The sequence below is a fragment of the Oratosquilla oratoria genome, chromosome 4 (assembly GCF_046742065.1).
Source record: "Oratosquilla oratoria isolate Oo_2021 chromosome 4, ASM4674206v1, whole genome shotgun sequence".
NCBI lineage: Eukaryota > Metazoa > Arthropoda > Malacostraca > Stomatopoda > Squillidae > Oratosquilla > Oratosquilla oratoria.
In genome coordinates, this window is record NC_134780.1 from 74322554 (window position 1) to 74341294 (window position 18741).

The 18741-nt window shown below is 39.2% G+C and overlaps 1 protein-coding gene across 2 annotated transcripts in view; it reads right to left on the reverse strand.

The window, feature by feature from the left end:
- Nucleotides 1-467: 467 nt before the first annotated feature.
- The window catches only part of Gclc (glutamate--cysteine ligase), a 340638-nt gene continuing 322364 nt past the window's right edge, over nt 468-18741 (reverse strand). For both annotated transcript variants that reach the window (XM_076184299.1, XM_076184298.1), the window contains exon 10: nt 468-4018. In XM_076184299.1, coding sequence (XP_076040414.1) covers nt 3841-4018 — 178 coding nt within the window. In that variant the 3' untranslated portion in view covers nt 468-3840. The remainder of the gene's footprint in view (nt 4019-18741) is intronic.

Below are 18741 nucleotides of genomic sequence, written 5' to 3' on the forward strand. Positions count from 1 at the left end.
AAAACATATGAAGGATAATGATACCCCAAAAGTATGTATGATACATATACCTTTCAGTATCATACATGTTCAGCTGTAACACTCGACCTTGTACCGTACTCGTATGAATTAGGTTTATTTTCTCAATATTTACCCTTTGCTTTCAAGAAATTTGCCTACACTTCTTTTATAAAGTATTTTTATTTTGTATTTGCAAAACTATGTAAAAAAAATCTTCCATTATATTCTTTTTTATTGTTAGGTTTGTATATCCTTTATAAAGGTTATATTTCAACCTTTGTTATAAAGTTCAGTATTTTTGTTTTTGAAATGTACTTATCACTTATTTGCAAAGATATATATTATGCCAAATGTCTTACATTATAGAATCTTTTTTTTTTTTACTGGATTTTCTTCAATATCCTTTCAAATTTTTTGTCTCTAATTCACTTATAAAGTATTAATGAAGAGGTTAAACATAGGGAAGCCACACTATAACATATTTATTCTTTGATATCAACCAGTTATAATGATATAAGTCTACTCAAGATTGGAGCGTATGTTTGTTGCATAGGCTTTATAAAATATGTAGGCCATAATCAGTTAATTACATGAAGAGGAGTTGGAGTCGGTGGTGCCAAAATAGAGGAGTTGGTTTTGTGTTTCGACTCCACAGCCCTGATCTGAGGAGCACATAAATACCAGAAGGAAATCCAGCATCTTTTCTACAGACCCGTTTCTTTCATATCCACCATATCCAAACTGATGGAAAGTCCGACCTTAGAACAACTTCCTAAATCAACAGATTCATAGAGAGGAACTTCAGCACACTACTTACAAAAAAGTGCCACCTGATAAAACAGTGATGAAGGATTTGACATAGCTTTTGAAAGAGTCCTTTGGCTTATTCTATTGAAACAGGACCTAGAAACAGGACATACACAGCAAGAAATAGCCAACAAACTTCTTTAATGACATTGTACAGAGTACCACAGAACAACCACTTATTGGAGGCCAAAAGATTGTTCAATGGAGTCTCCCACAAAACAATACTTTAACCAGTACTTATGTACCTACCTCCCCATACCAAATCCAGAGCATAATCTAAGCTATACAGATCTAACAATTATAGATTAGTATAACCACAAATTAAAAACATATTTCTACAATCTAACTGTGGCCGAGAAATTAAAGACAGCTTCTCAGAATCCCTCCTTGATTTTGCTCACCTCAGACAACCACAAACCTAAGAAATGCAACAGTCAAATTCAATGGCCAACTACTAGACAAAAACCCTAAAATCCTTGTCCTTATGATATGCACATGTTCTTCAGCCCACACATGAAAGACCTGACAGGAGAAACAAGTTTAGTAAAATAGTAAAAACAGTAGCAAGCACAGGTTTTTGGCCATATGAATTGCTAATCACAATATATAAACAATTCATAGGACCCACACTTTACTGTTTCTACAGCATGGTTACCATCAATCATGAAAAAAAATTATTATGCAAAACATACAAAATCAATTAAAATCACCCTAATAAAACATTAGTCAAACCAAAACCTTTCCTATAGATCTGTACATGAAAGTGACTGGCACAGTTCTACACAAGAACCCTCATATCCACACATCCTTCTCACCACATTACACAAGCCTATCCAAAAGCAACATACCACCAATACTTGTACATCTACACTGACCTGCTACTTATAACTTACATGTCCATACAAAAACTATTCATAAAACGAACATTCCAAGACCAAACTCTGAATTCCAGACTCCCCTGAACTTGAGCCCATCTGAGTAATCCTTCCCATGACAAGCAAGTACAATAGTGACATGTCTGTATTCAGTTTATCTAACACTGAAACAGGGCCAACACAAAACAGGCCTGGTCAGATTCAAATTGCCCAAGATAAATCACCACACAAAAGACAACACCTCACCCTACATTGCCCAATTCTCACCCTACCCCCAACAAAATACATTTTTCTTCTTTTTAGTAACTTGTGGGCCAATCCAGTGCCCAATTCTGGTTACTAAAGGCTATAGGTATTCTACAAGAGACCTGGGACAATGGATCGATTGTTAAGATTGTGACCACTACCACAATATATACCAGTCATAATGAACACTGAAATTACAGAATTATATTTTCAGATGTGTGGGATGAATGTGGGGTGGGTGTATGCTTTGAATATGCCACCACCTTATAGGGAGGAAAAGGCCCTTTGGAATGTATATTGTTTTAAATCAGGCCAGGCCAACATGAGGTGGTTTAGTTATGAGAATGAAGGTCAGATATCCTCAATGGATTCATTAATCAAAGATGTGATGAGAGCAAATCATGAGATGTGGGTGGATGGGGTAAACGAGGTCACAAGAGCTCATGGTCAGGTTACTGATTAAGGGAATGTGTGTGGTGACAAGCAAATTGGACAAGGTTGTACAGACTAAGGCAGTGACCTGTTCCATAAGAGTACACAAATTAACCAATCTAGCTTCATATTCAACTGAATACGGAACCATTGTTTTTAATCGCAGTAGTGCAGTGGTATTCACCCCTAAGGTGCTGGCTGAATGGGTAGTTTAAGTGGGTGTGCACTTTTACACAACCAACAACCCTTGTAAGGTGTACATCTCTACCACCAGTGTTCTTCTATCTTAAACAAGGCCATTAAATGGGGTGAAACAACTGGACTAAGGGACCCTCCCATGCTTTTCATATTTTACCATGTAGTTGGGACAGAAGTACATTCTATTTTGGTCATTCACCCAAACATAGGAGACTAAGGCCTTTCTATATGTATATCTATATAAAATCAAACAACTAATTGGATGGAATCTTTTGTTGCAAGGGGGGTGAAGCTTCTGTGACATGTAAAAATTCTATTAGTTGTTAAGTACTACATTTTGTCCACAAACTGCTATTATAACTATCCCTTAAGATTACACTCCACCACTTGACAACTTAGATGACTGAGAAACACTTTACATATAACCACTATTGCCAGAATACTCATTTCTGGCTAAATCTAGAAGAATACACAAAATTAGCAACTTTCTTGTATTTATTACTTTGTATATTATTCCTGGTAAACATCTGGCAACTTCATTATTTTCTAGTCAGTCCACCAAAACTAATCTCCATTAACTTTATGATGGGTAGTTTTAGTTTCTTCTGGCTCCTGTCTAGCTATATTAGTGGAAGGAAACTTCCACTGTACTCAAGGGGTTGAAAATTGTGTACACAAATGATAGGCTGAACAATTTGCACACATGGTAGCTATATAGTACAATAATTACAGGGGATATAAATTAAGTTCTGCCCATTATCTTTAACCAGGCCTTGAGACTTGAGAACAACTTATAGTATTAACAATCTTGGTACTCTTGCCTACAATGGCTCGAACATAATCTGGTAAATACATATACTTCAATACAGTACTAGAAATTCCAACATAAGTTCAGGTGACAACAGTTTCAGTATTGCAAACCAAACCACTCCCAATGGTTCTGAATTATTGTTTGTTAAATCCAAAATTTTGTCTAGTCACAGGAATTTCCCCATTCACAAGTCATGATAATTAGAGAACAAGAGGCAGGCTCCAGAGGGATAGTTCTTTCTTGAACATGTACACATATATACCAAAGGCTTTTTCCCCTTTACAAGGGAGGTAGCCAAAAAACAAAGGCATAAAAACCACTCCCACCCATTCCATCCCCATAAAGATTTACAGCACCTACAAGTCTTATATCCATTACTTCATCTGAAAACAAGATTGTGTGCACTGAGCCACACTATATTATAAAAGGATTTGCAAACATCTGCAGAATAGCTGGGAATGTATTCTTTGTTTACTTAAAGACACATGCACTTTCAAGAATCTTTTTGACTGCTTGTGGAATGTCTTCTGCTGTTTTAGTTTTTGGTGTACCTCCTAGCAATTCTGGGCATGGTTTCTCTCCCTGACTGATCTGATGGGCCTCCATAACCAAGTCATATGTGATACCATCAGTCACCACAGAGTCTTTCCTGAAAGGAAAAGTACAAAGTCATATTGAGAATTCATAAAAATTAAAAATAAATTGGATTCATAAAGGTGGCTCAGGCAAAGTGGATTGCAGTTCACAGGAATTTCCCCATTCACAAGTCATGATAATTAGAGAACAAGAGGCAGGCTCCAGAGGGATAGTTCTTTCTTGAACATGTACATATATATACCAAAGGCTTTTTCCCCTTTACAAGGGAGGTAGCCAAAAAACAAAGGCATAAAAACCACTCCCACCCATTCCATCCCCACATAATCCACTTCCATCCACCCCCTTCCTCCCTCTTATCTTGGCTCCTCCTGGATGACATGTCATCCCTGCATCTTGTCCACTGCCCTGGGTCAGAGTGTCACAAGACACAGCACATCCACAGCAAGGCCACTTCATTAAATCAGCAACACCCCCTCTCCGTCCCCTCATGCAGAAACAGAGAAGACAGAGAGAAATCCCTTCAGGCTGCATCAATTTATTTTTCAACCCCATCCCCCACCCTCTCCATTTCATGCATCACAGCATCATCCATACACAATTGTTCTCCATTCACCGCTATATTCTGTCTTCTCCTGTCCTTCCTCAACCAACATTCCCCTCTTTCCCAATGCCCCTTTTACCCTGTCCATCCATCTTGTCCATGGTTGTCCCCTCATGTTCACTCCTACCTCATTTACTAATCTTTCTTCACTCATTCTTTCCATTTGTCCAAACCATCCCAATACTCTTTCATCAACCCTATCTTCCAACTTCCTTTCCACCCCGTTCACCTCCTCACCTCCACGTTTCTCACTCTATCCAGCCTAGTAACCCCTATCATACTTCACAGGCACCTCATCTCAAACACATTCAAACTCCTCCTCTCTTATGTTCCATGTTTCAGCCCCATGCTGTGGTAATTGTTGTTACGGGAATGGCATTGTTTACCTTGAGCTACGGCAATTTCCCGAAAGCTTGTTTAATTTTCGAATCGGGAATCTTTCCTGTAACTTCGTACCACATCGTAATTCTAATTAATATATTATTAAACTCCCCTCCCTCTTTATTATTTATTTAAGCCTATGTTGTGATTTGATTAACAAATCGGGAACTTGAGAACTTACTTGAAGTATCAGTTGTCCCGTGGCTTCGAAGCCGTTTTGAAGGCTCGTTAGAATTCCAGCCGAACGAGACTATGTTTTAGTCCCTGAACGCTAGACTAGCTTCAACCCTGGTACCAGAGACAAGCTTTAACCCTGTCACCAGAAGGACAATAAAACCTCGGCTAAGGATTTCTACTGCCATCGAAGCCTCAAGAATTGTATTCATTTCCGATGATTAGTTAGAGAACTCAAACAGGTAAGTTCTCTAACGTTCCCAGTTTGGATAATTTAATTACGACAATACAGTGCTGTCAGCACAATCACTCCCGCAAGGATTGGTACTGGCCCCGATCATGTTCGCCGTATACATTAATGACATGAATGAAGGCGTGGAGTGCTATATGAATTTTTTTGCAGATGCAAAATTACTTAAGAAGGTAAAAATGGAAGAGGACTGCAACTCATTGCAACAAGATCTGGACACGATATGGGATTGGACTCAAAACTAGGAAGTGAAATTCAATATAAAGAAATGCAGTGTAATGGAATTTGGAAAGAGTAAAAACAGAATATCAAAAGATTACAGAATTGGAGAAGAAAAAAATAAAAAAAGCAAACTCTGAAAAAGATCTTGGAGCGACGATTGGAAAGGACATGAAACCTGATAAGCATATAAATAAAATATTCGGAGAAACCTACAATTTATTGAGGTCAATCAAAGTGGCATTTACTTATATGGATGAAGAAATGATAAAGAAAATACTAACTACACTAATAAGACCAAAACTTGACTACACAGCATCACTTTGGACACCCAGTACCAAAAAGAATATTAAGAAACTAGAAAGATTACAAAGAGCGACAACCAAAGTAGCACCGACTCTCTCCGAACTAACATATGAGCAAAGACTATCCAAACTGAACCTACCAACTCTGAAACAAAGAGAAAGCGGAAATTTGCTGACTATCTACAGAATAATGAAAGGAATGGAAGTTTTAGACAGGAATGACCTGTTAGTGTGGGACAATGGTAAAACGAGAGGACATGGAAAAAAACTGAAAAAAGATAATTATAGAAAAAACTTGAAAAGGAACTGTTTCCCACACAGAGCAATTAATACATGGAACAAATTAGACAACAAAACAGTATGTGCAAACACTATACAAGATTTTAAGATAAAACTTGATGCAGAGGGATACAAAGACGGGTCACCACGAGCATAGCTCCCCTCCCGTATATTACAAATAGGTAAATACATCTCTTACCACCCATTCCCAAATGTCTATTTCTCATTACATTTTTTAATCCACCAAGGCATTTACTTGCTTCTCTCAATCTACATTCTACCTCCACCTCAACTCCTCCCTTTAATGCCACATTCACACCCAAGTATCTAAAACTATCCACTTCCTCCAGTTTCTCTCCCTTAATACTCACTTCCAGTCTGCTGCCACTTTCTCCCCTTGTACATCTCATCACCTTACTTTTGCCCACATTTATCTTCAACTTCCTGCTTTTGCACACCTTCCCAAACTCTGTCACTAACTTCCTTAATCCCTACTCTGATCCTACTACAAGTACAATGTTGTCAGCAAACAACTGGCTTATCTCCCACTTTTCTCAATTTTCTTTAACCATCTCCAATTCCCTACCCATTACCCTTGCATTTACCTCTCACACCACCCCATCCATGTATAAATTGAACATTCAAGGCAACATAACACATCCCTGGTGAAGTCCCACCTTTACCTCAAACCCCACTCTCTCCATTTCTAATTCGTACACAAGCTCTACTACTCTCATAAAAACTCTTGACTGCTCTTAAAAGCTTTCCTCCTATCCCATATATCTGCAATACCTCCCACAGTGCCTTCCTGTCTACCCTGTCATAGGCCTTTCCCAAATCCATAACTGCCCAAAAAAATCTTTGCCTTTTCCTAAAGCTTTCTCACATATCTCTCTTACCACATATACTAGGTAAATACAAAAATCTGATCCACACAACTCCTACCTATCCTAAACCCACACTATTCCTCACCAATTACTCCCTCTGTTCATCTCCTAATCCTTTCAGTTAAGATCCTCCCTTAAGCCTTCCCAACTACATTTAAACTGATCCCTCTGAAACTACTACACTCGCACTTGTCCCCTTTTCCCTTGTAAAGCAAAACTATACAGGGACTCCTCCTGTCCTCCAGCACTCTATCCTTTCTTAAACAAACATTAAATAACCTCATCAGCCAGTCCACCATCATTATGCCTTCTTTTTTAGATTGATTTAAGATTGATTTATGAAATTTTTGGCTTGAAGGCCAAGTGCCAGAGCCAGTAGGCCATTCAGCGCATATAATATACAAATAAATAAATAAATAAAATAAAACAGTAAAAGCAATGAGCACTCACAAAAACACATCAAAACAAGATACACAGACAAGCAATCATACATACAATTTTAAATTTCATAAAACAAATTGATGTCTTTTAAAAACTTTATAACATTCCCCATATGAGCACCCTCACCTAAAACTTCTCCAAGTTTGCTCTGTGCTTATTAGAGTATGCAGGGCACTGAATTAAAATGTGTTTAATTTTAAGAACAACTTGGCAAGTGGGGCATTGGGGGGCCAGCCTTTCTACTCCACATGCCATCAAAAATTTATGGGTATTGTAGGAATGTACCGGTACTTTTATTTTCTTCCAGCTGTTAATAAGAATCAACCAGTCCTGTATTTCTTGAACTAAATAGTGAAGAGACAATAATTTATTTAAAGAGCACAGAATGCTCATAGAGTCTTTATAAATAACAAAGCTTATATTACATGAAATGGAATTACAAACGAATTTCAGGGCATTGCTGACTGCCAGCAGTTCTGCAGTAAAAACAGAGCTAAAATTAAGCAACTTCCTCTTTAAAACCATGCTATCAGACACAACAGCACAACCAACACCTTGGTTTCATTGATTGATTTATGGAATTTTTGCCTTGAGGGCCAAGCGTCAGAGTTGGTAGGCCATTCAGCACATATCTATCATATATAAATTTTTAAGTAAAACAGTAAAAACAATAACCACTCACAAAAACACATCAAAACAAGATACACTCACAAGCAATCATATACACAATTTTAAATTTCATAAAATAAATTGATGTCTTTTAAAAACTTTAAAACATTCTTCACGTGGGCCTCCTCCCCTAAAACTTCTTTAAGAGATAAATTTGTTAAAAAGTTTGCCCTGTGCTTATTAGAGTATGCAGGACACTGAATTAAAATGTGTTTAATTGTAAGAACAATTTGGCAAGTCCGGCATTGGGGGGCCAGCCTTTCTGCGCCACTTGCCATAAAAAATTTGTGGATAATATAGGAATAGCCAATTCTTAATCTTGTTAAAACAATACTTGATCTTCTGTCCAAAGAATGAGACTTCCAAGGGCTCACCAAGGGGTGAATCTCTTTTAACATGAAACTACCATCCAGCCTTGTCCATTGTTCTTCCCACTTCTCCATTGTATAACTATGAATTACTTGTTTGAAGTCTGTATCTGGGATTTTTGTGTCTGTTATATGGCTGAGCCTAGTAGCGGCTTTGGCTGCAACATTGGCCTGTTCATTTCCAGTGATACCCCACATGGGACGGCACCCAGCAAATGTTTACTTTTATTTTCTTCCGGTTGTTATTAAGTATCAACCAGTCCTGTATTTCTTGGACTAAATAGTGAAGAGGCAATAACTTACTTAGAGAGGATAGAATGCTCATAGAGTCTATAAAAATAACAACGGTTTTATTAAATGGAATAGAATTAAAATTCCAGAGCATTGTTGACTGCCAGCAGTTCAGCAGTAAAAATAGAGCTAAAATAAGGCAACTTCCTCTTTAAAAATGTGCTGTCAGATACAACAGCACAACCAACACCATCTTGAGATTTTGATCCATCTGTATAAATAAACACTGAATCAGCATGTACTGATAAGTGTTCTAAAAATTCACTTCTTAGCTCTACAGCAGTTCTATTTTTCTTGTTTTATTAGGACAAATTACAGTGGGACATTGGTTCCAAGGAGAGAATTTAGGAGGTGTGATCTCCGCAATTGTAACAGGAACAAGTCCTACCTCCTTTGCCCCAACTTCACATCTCACTTCTAGAGGTTTTGGCAGAGTACCTTTTCTTGGAGCTCTGTCTACCGGCTGCTTTACATATTTGAAGTTTGGATTTTCTTTTGATGTTAAGATACGAGATATATATCTAAGGCTTAATTCCTCCCTGCAAATATACAGGGGTTCCTGTGTCCACATACAAGCTATCCACTGGAGATGTCCTATAAGCTCCCAAACAAATCCGCAAAGCCATACTGTGGACTATATCAAGCTTCTTTAATAAAGTTTTACATGCCGATCCATAAATTTGGCATCCATAATCCATTTTGCTAAGGCACAATGTTTGGTAAAGCCTTCGAGTTATATGATCTGCTCCCCAGTTGAAGTGAGACACTACCTTTAGTATATTAAGTCGCTGTTTAACATTGCATATAACCTCATTTATGTGGTAAGTGAATGTCAACCTTTTGTCCAAAAACAGACCCAAGTATTTTGCTTGATCTTCATATGGTAATATGACACCCTCTAAGAATAATGTTGGTATTTCTTCCTTGCGTCTTAGTCTAGAGAACTTACATCATACATATACCAAAGGCTTTTTCCCCCTAACACGGGGGGTAGCCAAAAAGAAAAAGGCACAGAAATCACTCCCACCCATTTCATTACCCATATATTCCACTCCCCTCCACCCTCCTCCCTCCCTCCTATCTTGCCACCTCCTGGATGACGAGTCATCCCTGCATCCTGTCCACTGCCCTGGGTCAGAAGCAATGTCGCAAGACACAGCACATCCATAGGAAGGCCGCTTCATAAATTTGGAGACGCCCCACCCCCCTCCGTCCCCTCATGTAGAAAAGGAGAAGACGGGGAGACATCCCTTCAGTTGCGTCAAATTTTTTCTCGTACATATTTCCTCACCTCCCATCCCCCACCCACTCCCCCTCATGCATCACAGCATCATCTATACACAACCCCTCTCCATTCACCCCTATTTTCTGTCCTCTCCCGTACTTCCTCTACAGACATTCCTCTCTTTTGTAAAGCCCCTTTCACCCCATCCATCCATCTCATCCTAGTACGCCCCCTAATATTCACTCCTTCCACCTCCGTCTTCCACACTTCTTTTACTAATCTTTCTTCACTCATTCTTTCCATGTGTCCAAAACGTCCTAATACTCTTTCATCAACCCTATCTCCCAGCTGCCTTTCTACCCGTTCTCCTCCTCACCTCCTCATTTCTCAATCTATCTAGCCTAGTAACCCGTATCATACTTCAGACATTTCATCTAAAACACATTCAAACTCCTCTCTTCCTCTCTCATGCTCCATGTTTCTGCCCCGTACATTGTTGTTGGCACAATCGCTCCTCCATATAACCTCCTCTTCGCATCCATTCCCAGATGTCTATTTCTCATTACACTTTCTAATCCACCAAGGCATTTACTTGCTTCTCTCAATCTACATTCTACCTCCACCCCCACTCCTCCCTTTCCTGCCACATTTGCACCCAAGTATCTGAAACTATCCGCTACCTCCAGTTTCCCACCCTTAATGCTCATTTCCAGCCTAATTTCACTCTCTCCCCTTGTACATCTCATCACCTTACTTTTGCCTACATTTATCTTCAGCTTCCTTCTTTCACACACCTTCTCAAACTCTATCACTAACTTCCTCAATCCCTCCTCTGAATCTGCTACAAGCGCAGTGTCATAAGCAAACAACAGCTGGCTCACCTCCCACTTTTCTCCATTTTCTTTAATCATCTCCAACCCCTGACCCACTACCCTTATATTCACCTCTTGCACCATCCCATCCATGTAAAGATTGAACAGCCAGGGCGACATAACACATCCCTGACGAAGTCCCACCTTTACCTAAAACCATTCACTCTTTCCATGTCTAATCCTAACGCAAGCTCTACTCCTCTCATAAAAACTCTCGACTGCTCTTAACAGCTTTCCTCCTATCCCATATATCTGCAGTACCTCCCACAGTGCCTTCCTGTCTACCCTATCGTAAGCCTTTTTCAGATCCATAAAGGGCCAAAAAACATCATTACCTTTTCCTATAGCTTTCTCACATATCTGTCTTACCACAAAAATCTGATCTACATATCCCCTACCTGTCCTAAAACCACACTGTTCCTCACCTATTACTCCCTCTGTTCCTCTCCTAATCCTCTCAGTCAAGACCCTCCCATAAGCCTTCCTAACTACACTCAACAAGCTGATCCCTCTGTTACTACTACACTCACACTTGTTCCCCTTTCCTTTGTAAAGCAGAACTATACAGGCATTCCTCCAGTCCTCTGGCACTCTCCCCTCACTTAAACAAACATCAAATAACCTCACCAGCCAATCCACCATAACTGTACCTCCTTTCTTCAGACATTCTGCATAGCATCCATCCAACCAGGTGCCTTACCTGCTCTCATCATCTGAACAGCTGCTTTCACTTCATCCTTCCCTATTTCTCCTCCATTTTCCTCACTCATCACTCATTTTCTTAGCGCTTCCCACTGCAACTACCTTCCCCTCCCTATCCTCCTTCACATTTAGCAACTCCCTAAAATACTCTGCCCACCTTCCTCTCACTGCCTTCTCTTCCATTCTCATCTCTCCATCTGCACCTTTTACCTTTTCTTCTCTACTTGATTCACCTACTCTTCCTCTTTTAACTTCCTTCCAAAACATCTTTTTATTACTTTCAAAAATTTGTCATACTCTTTCCCCATTTCACATCTGCTCTCCTCTTTGCTTCCTTTATCTTATGCTTAATTTCCTTTCTCTTTACTTTGTACCTCTCATACAATTCCCTCATCCTAATTTGCAGCCAATCTATAAATCCCTGCTTCTTCTCTTCTACACCCTTCTTTGCTTCCTCATCCCACCACTCACTGCCCTTCCTTCTATTTCCTCCCACCCTCCTTGTTCCACACACCATCTTTGCACACCTTATGACTCCCTCCTTGAACCATCCCCATTCCTCCTCCACTCCTAGTTCTGCTCTATCCTTTACTCTCTCCCACTCCTCTCTCAATTTCTTCTTATACTCATTCTCCTTTTTTTCCTCATTTAAGCAGTTCACTCTAAGTACCTCCCTACCTTCTGCCCTTTTCCTCTTTCTCCACCTATTCTCCACGCTCAATTTACCTTCCACCAGGAAATGATCTGATATTCCCCCCACTCTCTCCCCTTAGAACATGTACATCCTTAACTCTTCCTACCATACTCCTGGTCACCACTATATAGTCCATTAATGCTCTATCTGCCACCCTTCCACCCACCACCCTCTCCCATGTGTACTTATGCTCGACTTTCTTCTTAAACACTGTATTTGCTATCATCAACTCTCTTTCAAGACACATCTCCACCATCAATTCTCCACTACGATTTTTACCTCAAACTCCATATTTCCCAATCACTCCGTCAATTGGTTCATTTCCTACCCTAGCCTTTAGATCTCCCAATACAACTACATTGACATTTCTCCCTAATCCTTCTATGCACTTATTTATATCTACCCAAAAAGCCTCCCTTTCCTCTACGTTCTTCTCACTACCAGGCCCATACGCACTTACAAAAACCCACATCTCCTTTCCCAGGTTCACCTTCATCCACATCAACCTTGATGACATCTCCTTCCATTCCACTACCCACTTATTTATCTCTTCACTTACTAGTATAGCCACCCCTTCTCTCCCTTGTCCCCTCTTCACTCCTGAGTACCTCCCAGCTACACTCCCAAACTCACAGTTGCCCTTTCCTTTCATTTTAGTTTCACTCAAAGCCAGTATATCCATCTTTCATCTCACAAACATACTGCCTATCTCTTCCTTTATACTCTCATCTGTACCACATCTATGCACATTAAAAGACCCAAACCTTAGGGTACTGGTTGGAAAGCTCCCAGACCCTCTTATGCCTTTACTTTCTTTTTAGGAATGTCCCCTTTTGGGGCTACAGGTAGGACTCCTAATCCCATCCCCTGTCCCTTTTTTGTTGCCTTTTACAATCCAAGTGGAAATACTTGGTGGCAGTATTCTTTTGCCCCCACCACAGGAGGTTGGTGAAAAAAGGAAATGAATATTCAGAGATGGTACAGGCCAGTAACAAGAGATTGGGGGACAGCATAACGGAGGGACAGTCGTAGTATAAAAGTGTCGTCATTTCTCTATGTACAGAGTTTTCCTCTATCACAGACAAAATGATGTGTGGCTCTGGTCCATAGGGGTGCCCCATATAGACCCTAAAGTATCAACTGCATGCTACTTTGCCACAATGACATGCAGCCAATACCCTAGACAGGTAGAGAACTTAATGGCTTTTATTTTTTCAGCAGAGAATCTGAAGCCCCTTCAATTAGCCCATGCTGTTGCCAAGTTAATAATCTCTTGAATCTTTGGCTTGTTTCTAATGTTGTTCATGTGCTGCACACATTAGCAAAGTCGTCAGCATAAGCCAATCCATGAATTCCAGTAGGAGCTTGTTCTAACAAACTATTAATGGCTATGCTGAAGAGTGTAGGACTTGGAACACTTCCTTGGGGAATCCCTTCCTCTTGAAGTTATGCAGAAGAGAAAGAAGAGCCCACTCTGACTTTTAGATAACGGTCAGACAGGAAATCCTTTAAACAATTGAATATATTACCCCCGATACACAACTCTGCAAGTTGCTTCAGAATGCCTCCCTACCAGGTAGTATCGTAGGCATTTTTTTAGGTAAAAAAGCACAGCAATGCTCGGATTCTGTATTGCAAAGGCATTGAGTCTCACGAGTGATAAAACGTAAGTGATCCAGAGTGCACTTATTTTTGTCTAAATCCAAACTGTCAGTTAGATAGGAGATTTTTAGATTCTAAAAACCAAACTAAATGCATATTAACCATTCTTCCATAAATCTTACAAATGCAGCAAGTGAGAGCAATAGGTCTGACTTTGTCGGAGATTGGAGTCTTTTCCTGCCTTTAAAATTGCTATGATAATTGAAGTTTTCCAAGATTTGGGATTAGACCAAGAACACCAAAATTTGTTCAGTACATTTAAAAGGAATTTCTTTGAGGATATGGATAAATGAGCAATCATGGAATAAAGAATGTCATCCTCTCCAGGAGAGGTTGGGGAGGATAAAGATACAGCATGATCCATTTCATCCATGGTGAAAAGAAGATTATATGCCTCCGAGTTCGTTTTGGTAGGAGGATTAAGCATAGTCTTGTCTCTAATTCTTCTGAAGTCATGTGAATAGTGAAGTGCACTTGAAATATCAGCATAGTGTCTTCCAAAAGCTTCTGCTACTTCTCTTGTATTTGATATAAAAGAGTCATTTATCTTCAGAATGGGTAAAGGAGATGGAGTAAACTTTCCCTGTAATTTTCAAATCCTATTCCATACAACGTTAGGGGGAGAGTAATATTTAAACTCTCTTATAAATTTATTGAAGGATTCCCTCCTTTCTTTCTTAAAAATTTTCTTCTACTTTGCTTGAGCTCTTCTGTACATTATCCTATTGCCTAAACAAGGATATCTCAAATACCTCTTATAGCAAGTTCTTGTAATCTTTCTGCTTAAAGCACATTCATCATTCCACCAGAAGACTACTGGGCGTTGAGGTTTACCAGCTGTCCTAGGAATGGTTGAAAAAGTACCAGAAAGTATGATGCCTACCAGATAATCATATGCATCGGAGTTACTAGAAAATCACTAGTCTTATAATCAATCTCTGTGGATCTCCTAAATAATTCCCAATTAGCCTCTCCTGTCTTCCATTTAGGTAAGCAAGAGGAGGGAATGTTCTTTAAATACTTTATATGGATAGGCCAGTGGTCACTGCCATGTAGATCTTCATCTATTGACCCAATTGTAGTCTAATCTTAAGGATGATGAACAAATAATGACATCTATAGCAGAACTTGAGTTATGAAAGACATCAAACCTAGTTTTGGAGCAGTCATTCATCAAAATGACATTGTTATTATCAATAAATTCTTCAATTATATTGACCTAGGGGTCACACCTTCATTCACCTCAAAGAAGATGTTTGGCATTAAAGTCACCCATTAAAATAAAAGGCTGAGGAAGCTGGTCAACCAAAGATTGTAGGTCATTTAACTCAAACTGTCTAGAAGTCTATTTTCCAGTTCAGGTTCCAAATACGAAGAACAAAGTGATCCATTTAGTGGTAAAAATTTGTATTGCACAAGCCTGCAACACTGAATGTAGGTGGACACTTCTGTGATTTACAGACTTGTTTACAATGATACCAGTACCTCCATGAGAACGACCCCCAATCATAGAAGGAGATCTGTAAAATTTATAATTAAGTCCAACATTAGGGGATAAATCACCAAGCATAGTCTCTTGGAGACAAATAGCAGACACATCATGTTCTTTAAAGAGAATCCGAACCTGCTCTCAATGAGAATTAAAACCTTGAATATTCCATTAGATTATAGACATTATACAGTTTTCTTTTTCTTTTTTGGGTCTCCTAGTCTGGGAAGAGAAGGTTGGGAGAGAGAAGGTTTACAAGATAGATTCTTTTCTAATTTCTTTGCTTTCGCGGATGGCATCCTCCTCTCTGACAATGGTCCAACAGATGTTGATGCATAGTCTGAATTATTAGTTCCTTTCTTAGATTGCATATCACGATATGAGGAAGAAGTTGGAGATGAGGGTGGACTGTGGAGTCTTTTACTGCACCCCGGGGTTTGTCCTCTTTTGTTTTGTCCCATTTAGGATGGGTCCGGCATAGTCACTCTGCATGTGTACTGGGTAGGGAGAAAGGAAGTCTGCAGCCTAGTACCTACTTCACAAACATGCATTCCCCAGTCAGTGGGCTTTTGGCCCTCGCAGGGAGTAGTGACCTCGCGGTATACATCCCCACTTGACTGGGTTCAGACATGTAGCTTGGAAGGCACCAAGATACCAGAACCTTCCTTAACAAGTATTAGAGAAAGATGGTGAAAAGGAGAGTAGGGTAGCAAATATGAAGGATAGGGATAGGGGAATTCACAAAGGAAAATGGTGAGGGACCCCCTATCTATTCACTACCCCAAAAGCCTCATCCTAAAACAACTGTCATAGGATGAGGGCAACAAATCCTGCGAGTATTCCAGTCCATAATCAATGCCAAGCTAGGGTCGTCAACAAAAAGACTTTTGGCTCAGTTTTCGTCTGGTAGCTCGGGGCTGACCTCTCCAGTATGGTTGCACCTGGCTGGCACAGCTCAGCCTGTCCTTACTACACGGAAGCCGCCCCCACTACATCAAAGTACTGGGCCTCGGGGGGGAGGTTAAAATTTGATAAAATATAAAATCATTAAATTTGGTTAAAAAAATAAATAGATAAAAAGTAGAAGTAAATGAAATTGTTTTTATGGAGATCTAACTTCCGTTGAAAAGATTTGTTTCTTTTAAAAATCCAAACAGTTTATCAATATCAGCTTCTTCACCCAAAATATCTTTGAGAGATTTTGAGTGAAGATTGTACTTCGTCTTTATATTTAAAAACTTTGGGCAGTGTACCAGAATGTGCTCAACTGACATCAAAGTGCCACAGTGAGCACACTCAGGTGCACCGCCGCTATCCAGGATGAATTTATGGGTTAGGCGGGTGTGTCCAATCCTTAATCTGGTTAAAATAACCTGCTTTTTGCGGTTCAAGTTAAAATCAGAGACCCATGGATTTATGGAATTTCTAATATTTTCATACTTCTTATTATTAGCTAAAACTGGGGAAGACCATTGCTCTTGCCATTAGTTTAAAATATGGGATTTTATTATTCTTTTCATGTCAGAATGTGGTATCTTGGTATTTGGCATGTTGTTACATTGTGCAGCTTCCTTTGCTTTCTTGTCAGCTAGTTCATTACCGTGGATTCCCACGTGTGATGGAACCCAGCAGAAATGAATCTCTGTGTCGGCAGGAAATATGACTCTTTGACTCAATAAATTACAAATGCATCTCCTTTGGTTTCATGTATTACTTTTAAAGCACGATTAATTGCTGTTATTTCTGCAGTAAATATGGAGGCTGAATCAGGAAGTTTAGATAAATATGATGTGTCATCATGGATGACAGCATATCCAACTCCATTATTCGATTTGGATCCATCAGTATAAATCTTCATGTGTTCTTCATGTATTTTATCATGTTCTAAAAATATAGTCTTCACCTGCTCAATGGGAGTGTTCCTTTTGGTTATCTCTATAGAGTATTTTGATATTTCAGGGGTAATCCAAGGGGGAATATGTGGATGGCCCACTTGAAAAACGTTCTGGGTCTTGATAGATGTATCTTCTACTTGTTCATTCATTCTGACTTGAAGGGGTTTTGAAGATCTAGAACCTTTAAAATCATCACCATTTACATTTTTGATAATATCAAAGGCAGGGTTTTTACAGTCTGTCTTGATCTTAAATAAAAGTCTTAGTCCTAGTTCCTCTCTATGAAGGTCAAGTGGCAGTTCACCAGAATCTACATAAATGCTTTCTACTGGTGATGTTCTAAATGCCCCTGAGCATATTCTAAGGCCCATATTATGAACTGTGTCAAGTTCCTTCAGTCTAGTTTTGCAAGTGGAGGAATAAATTTGACAACCATAATCAATTTTGGATCGGCAAAGAGTATTGTATAACATTAGCAGTGACCTTTTATCTGCTCCCCAACTAAAGCTAGATATAACTTTCAGGATGTTCAATGATTTCCTGGCTTTTGTCTTCAGGGTATCAATATGGCTGGTCCAAGTCAATTTTGAGTCAAAAATCATGCCAAGAAATTTTACCTCTTCTTCATATGGTAAAATGGTTCCATTTAGATTTAAGATTGGAATTACTTCTCTTCGTCTACGGCAAGTAAAACATACAGCGGTGGTTCTCATGGTTGAGAATTTAAAGCCCCATGAGTCAGCTCATCTACTAACAGCATTAATTGAATTTTGTAAATGCTTGCAGGCTGAAATAGCATCATAGCTTGTACAATAAATTGCCAAGTCATCTACAAAAAGGGAGCTCTTTACAGGTGGTGCAATTTCTTCTAAGATATTATTTATTGCCACAGCAAAACAAGTGACACTCAAGACACTTCCTTGGGGGACACCCTCCTTCTGAATAAATGGTTTCGAGAGACTATTGCCAACTCTATCCTTTGATAACACTGGGGAACACTCATTTTGTTGCATTTAAAAAAAGACTTTTCTATAGTCAACTTGAGTGTGCTGATTTCAAATCTGAAGTCGGGTTTTGTCTGCAAGCTACAGATTTTATGCAATTTGACATTTTTATTTATTCTTTTAAATTTTTGTTATTATAGGAAATTGCAATATCAGCCACAATTCTTTTGTTCACTTGAATCTTAAAACAGTATGAAAGCCATTTCTGTACATTTATTAAGGCAAAAGAAACAGAACATTAACAGAACATCTATCCCAAAGTTAGATTAGCATCCTTCAGAACATCACCACAGCTGATGGAAGCTTATCAATTTCTTTGTGTATTTTTTTCAGGCAGGAATTTGCGTTTGTAACTTTTGCGTTTGTA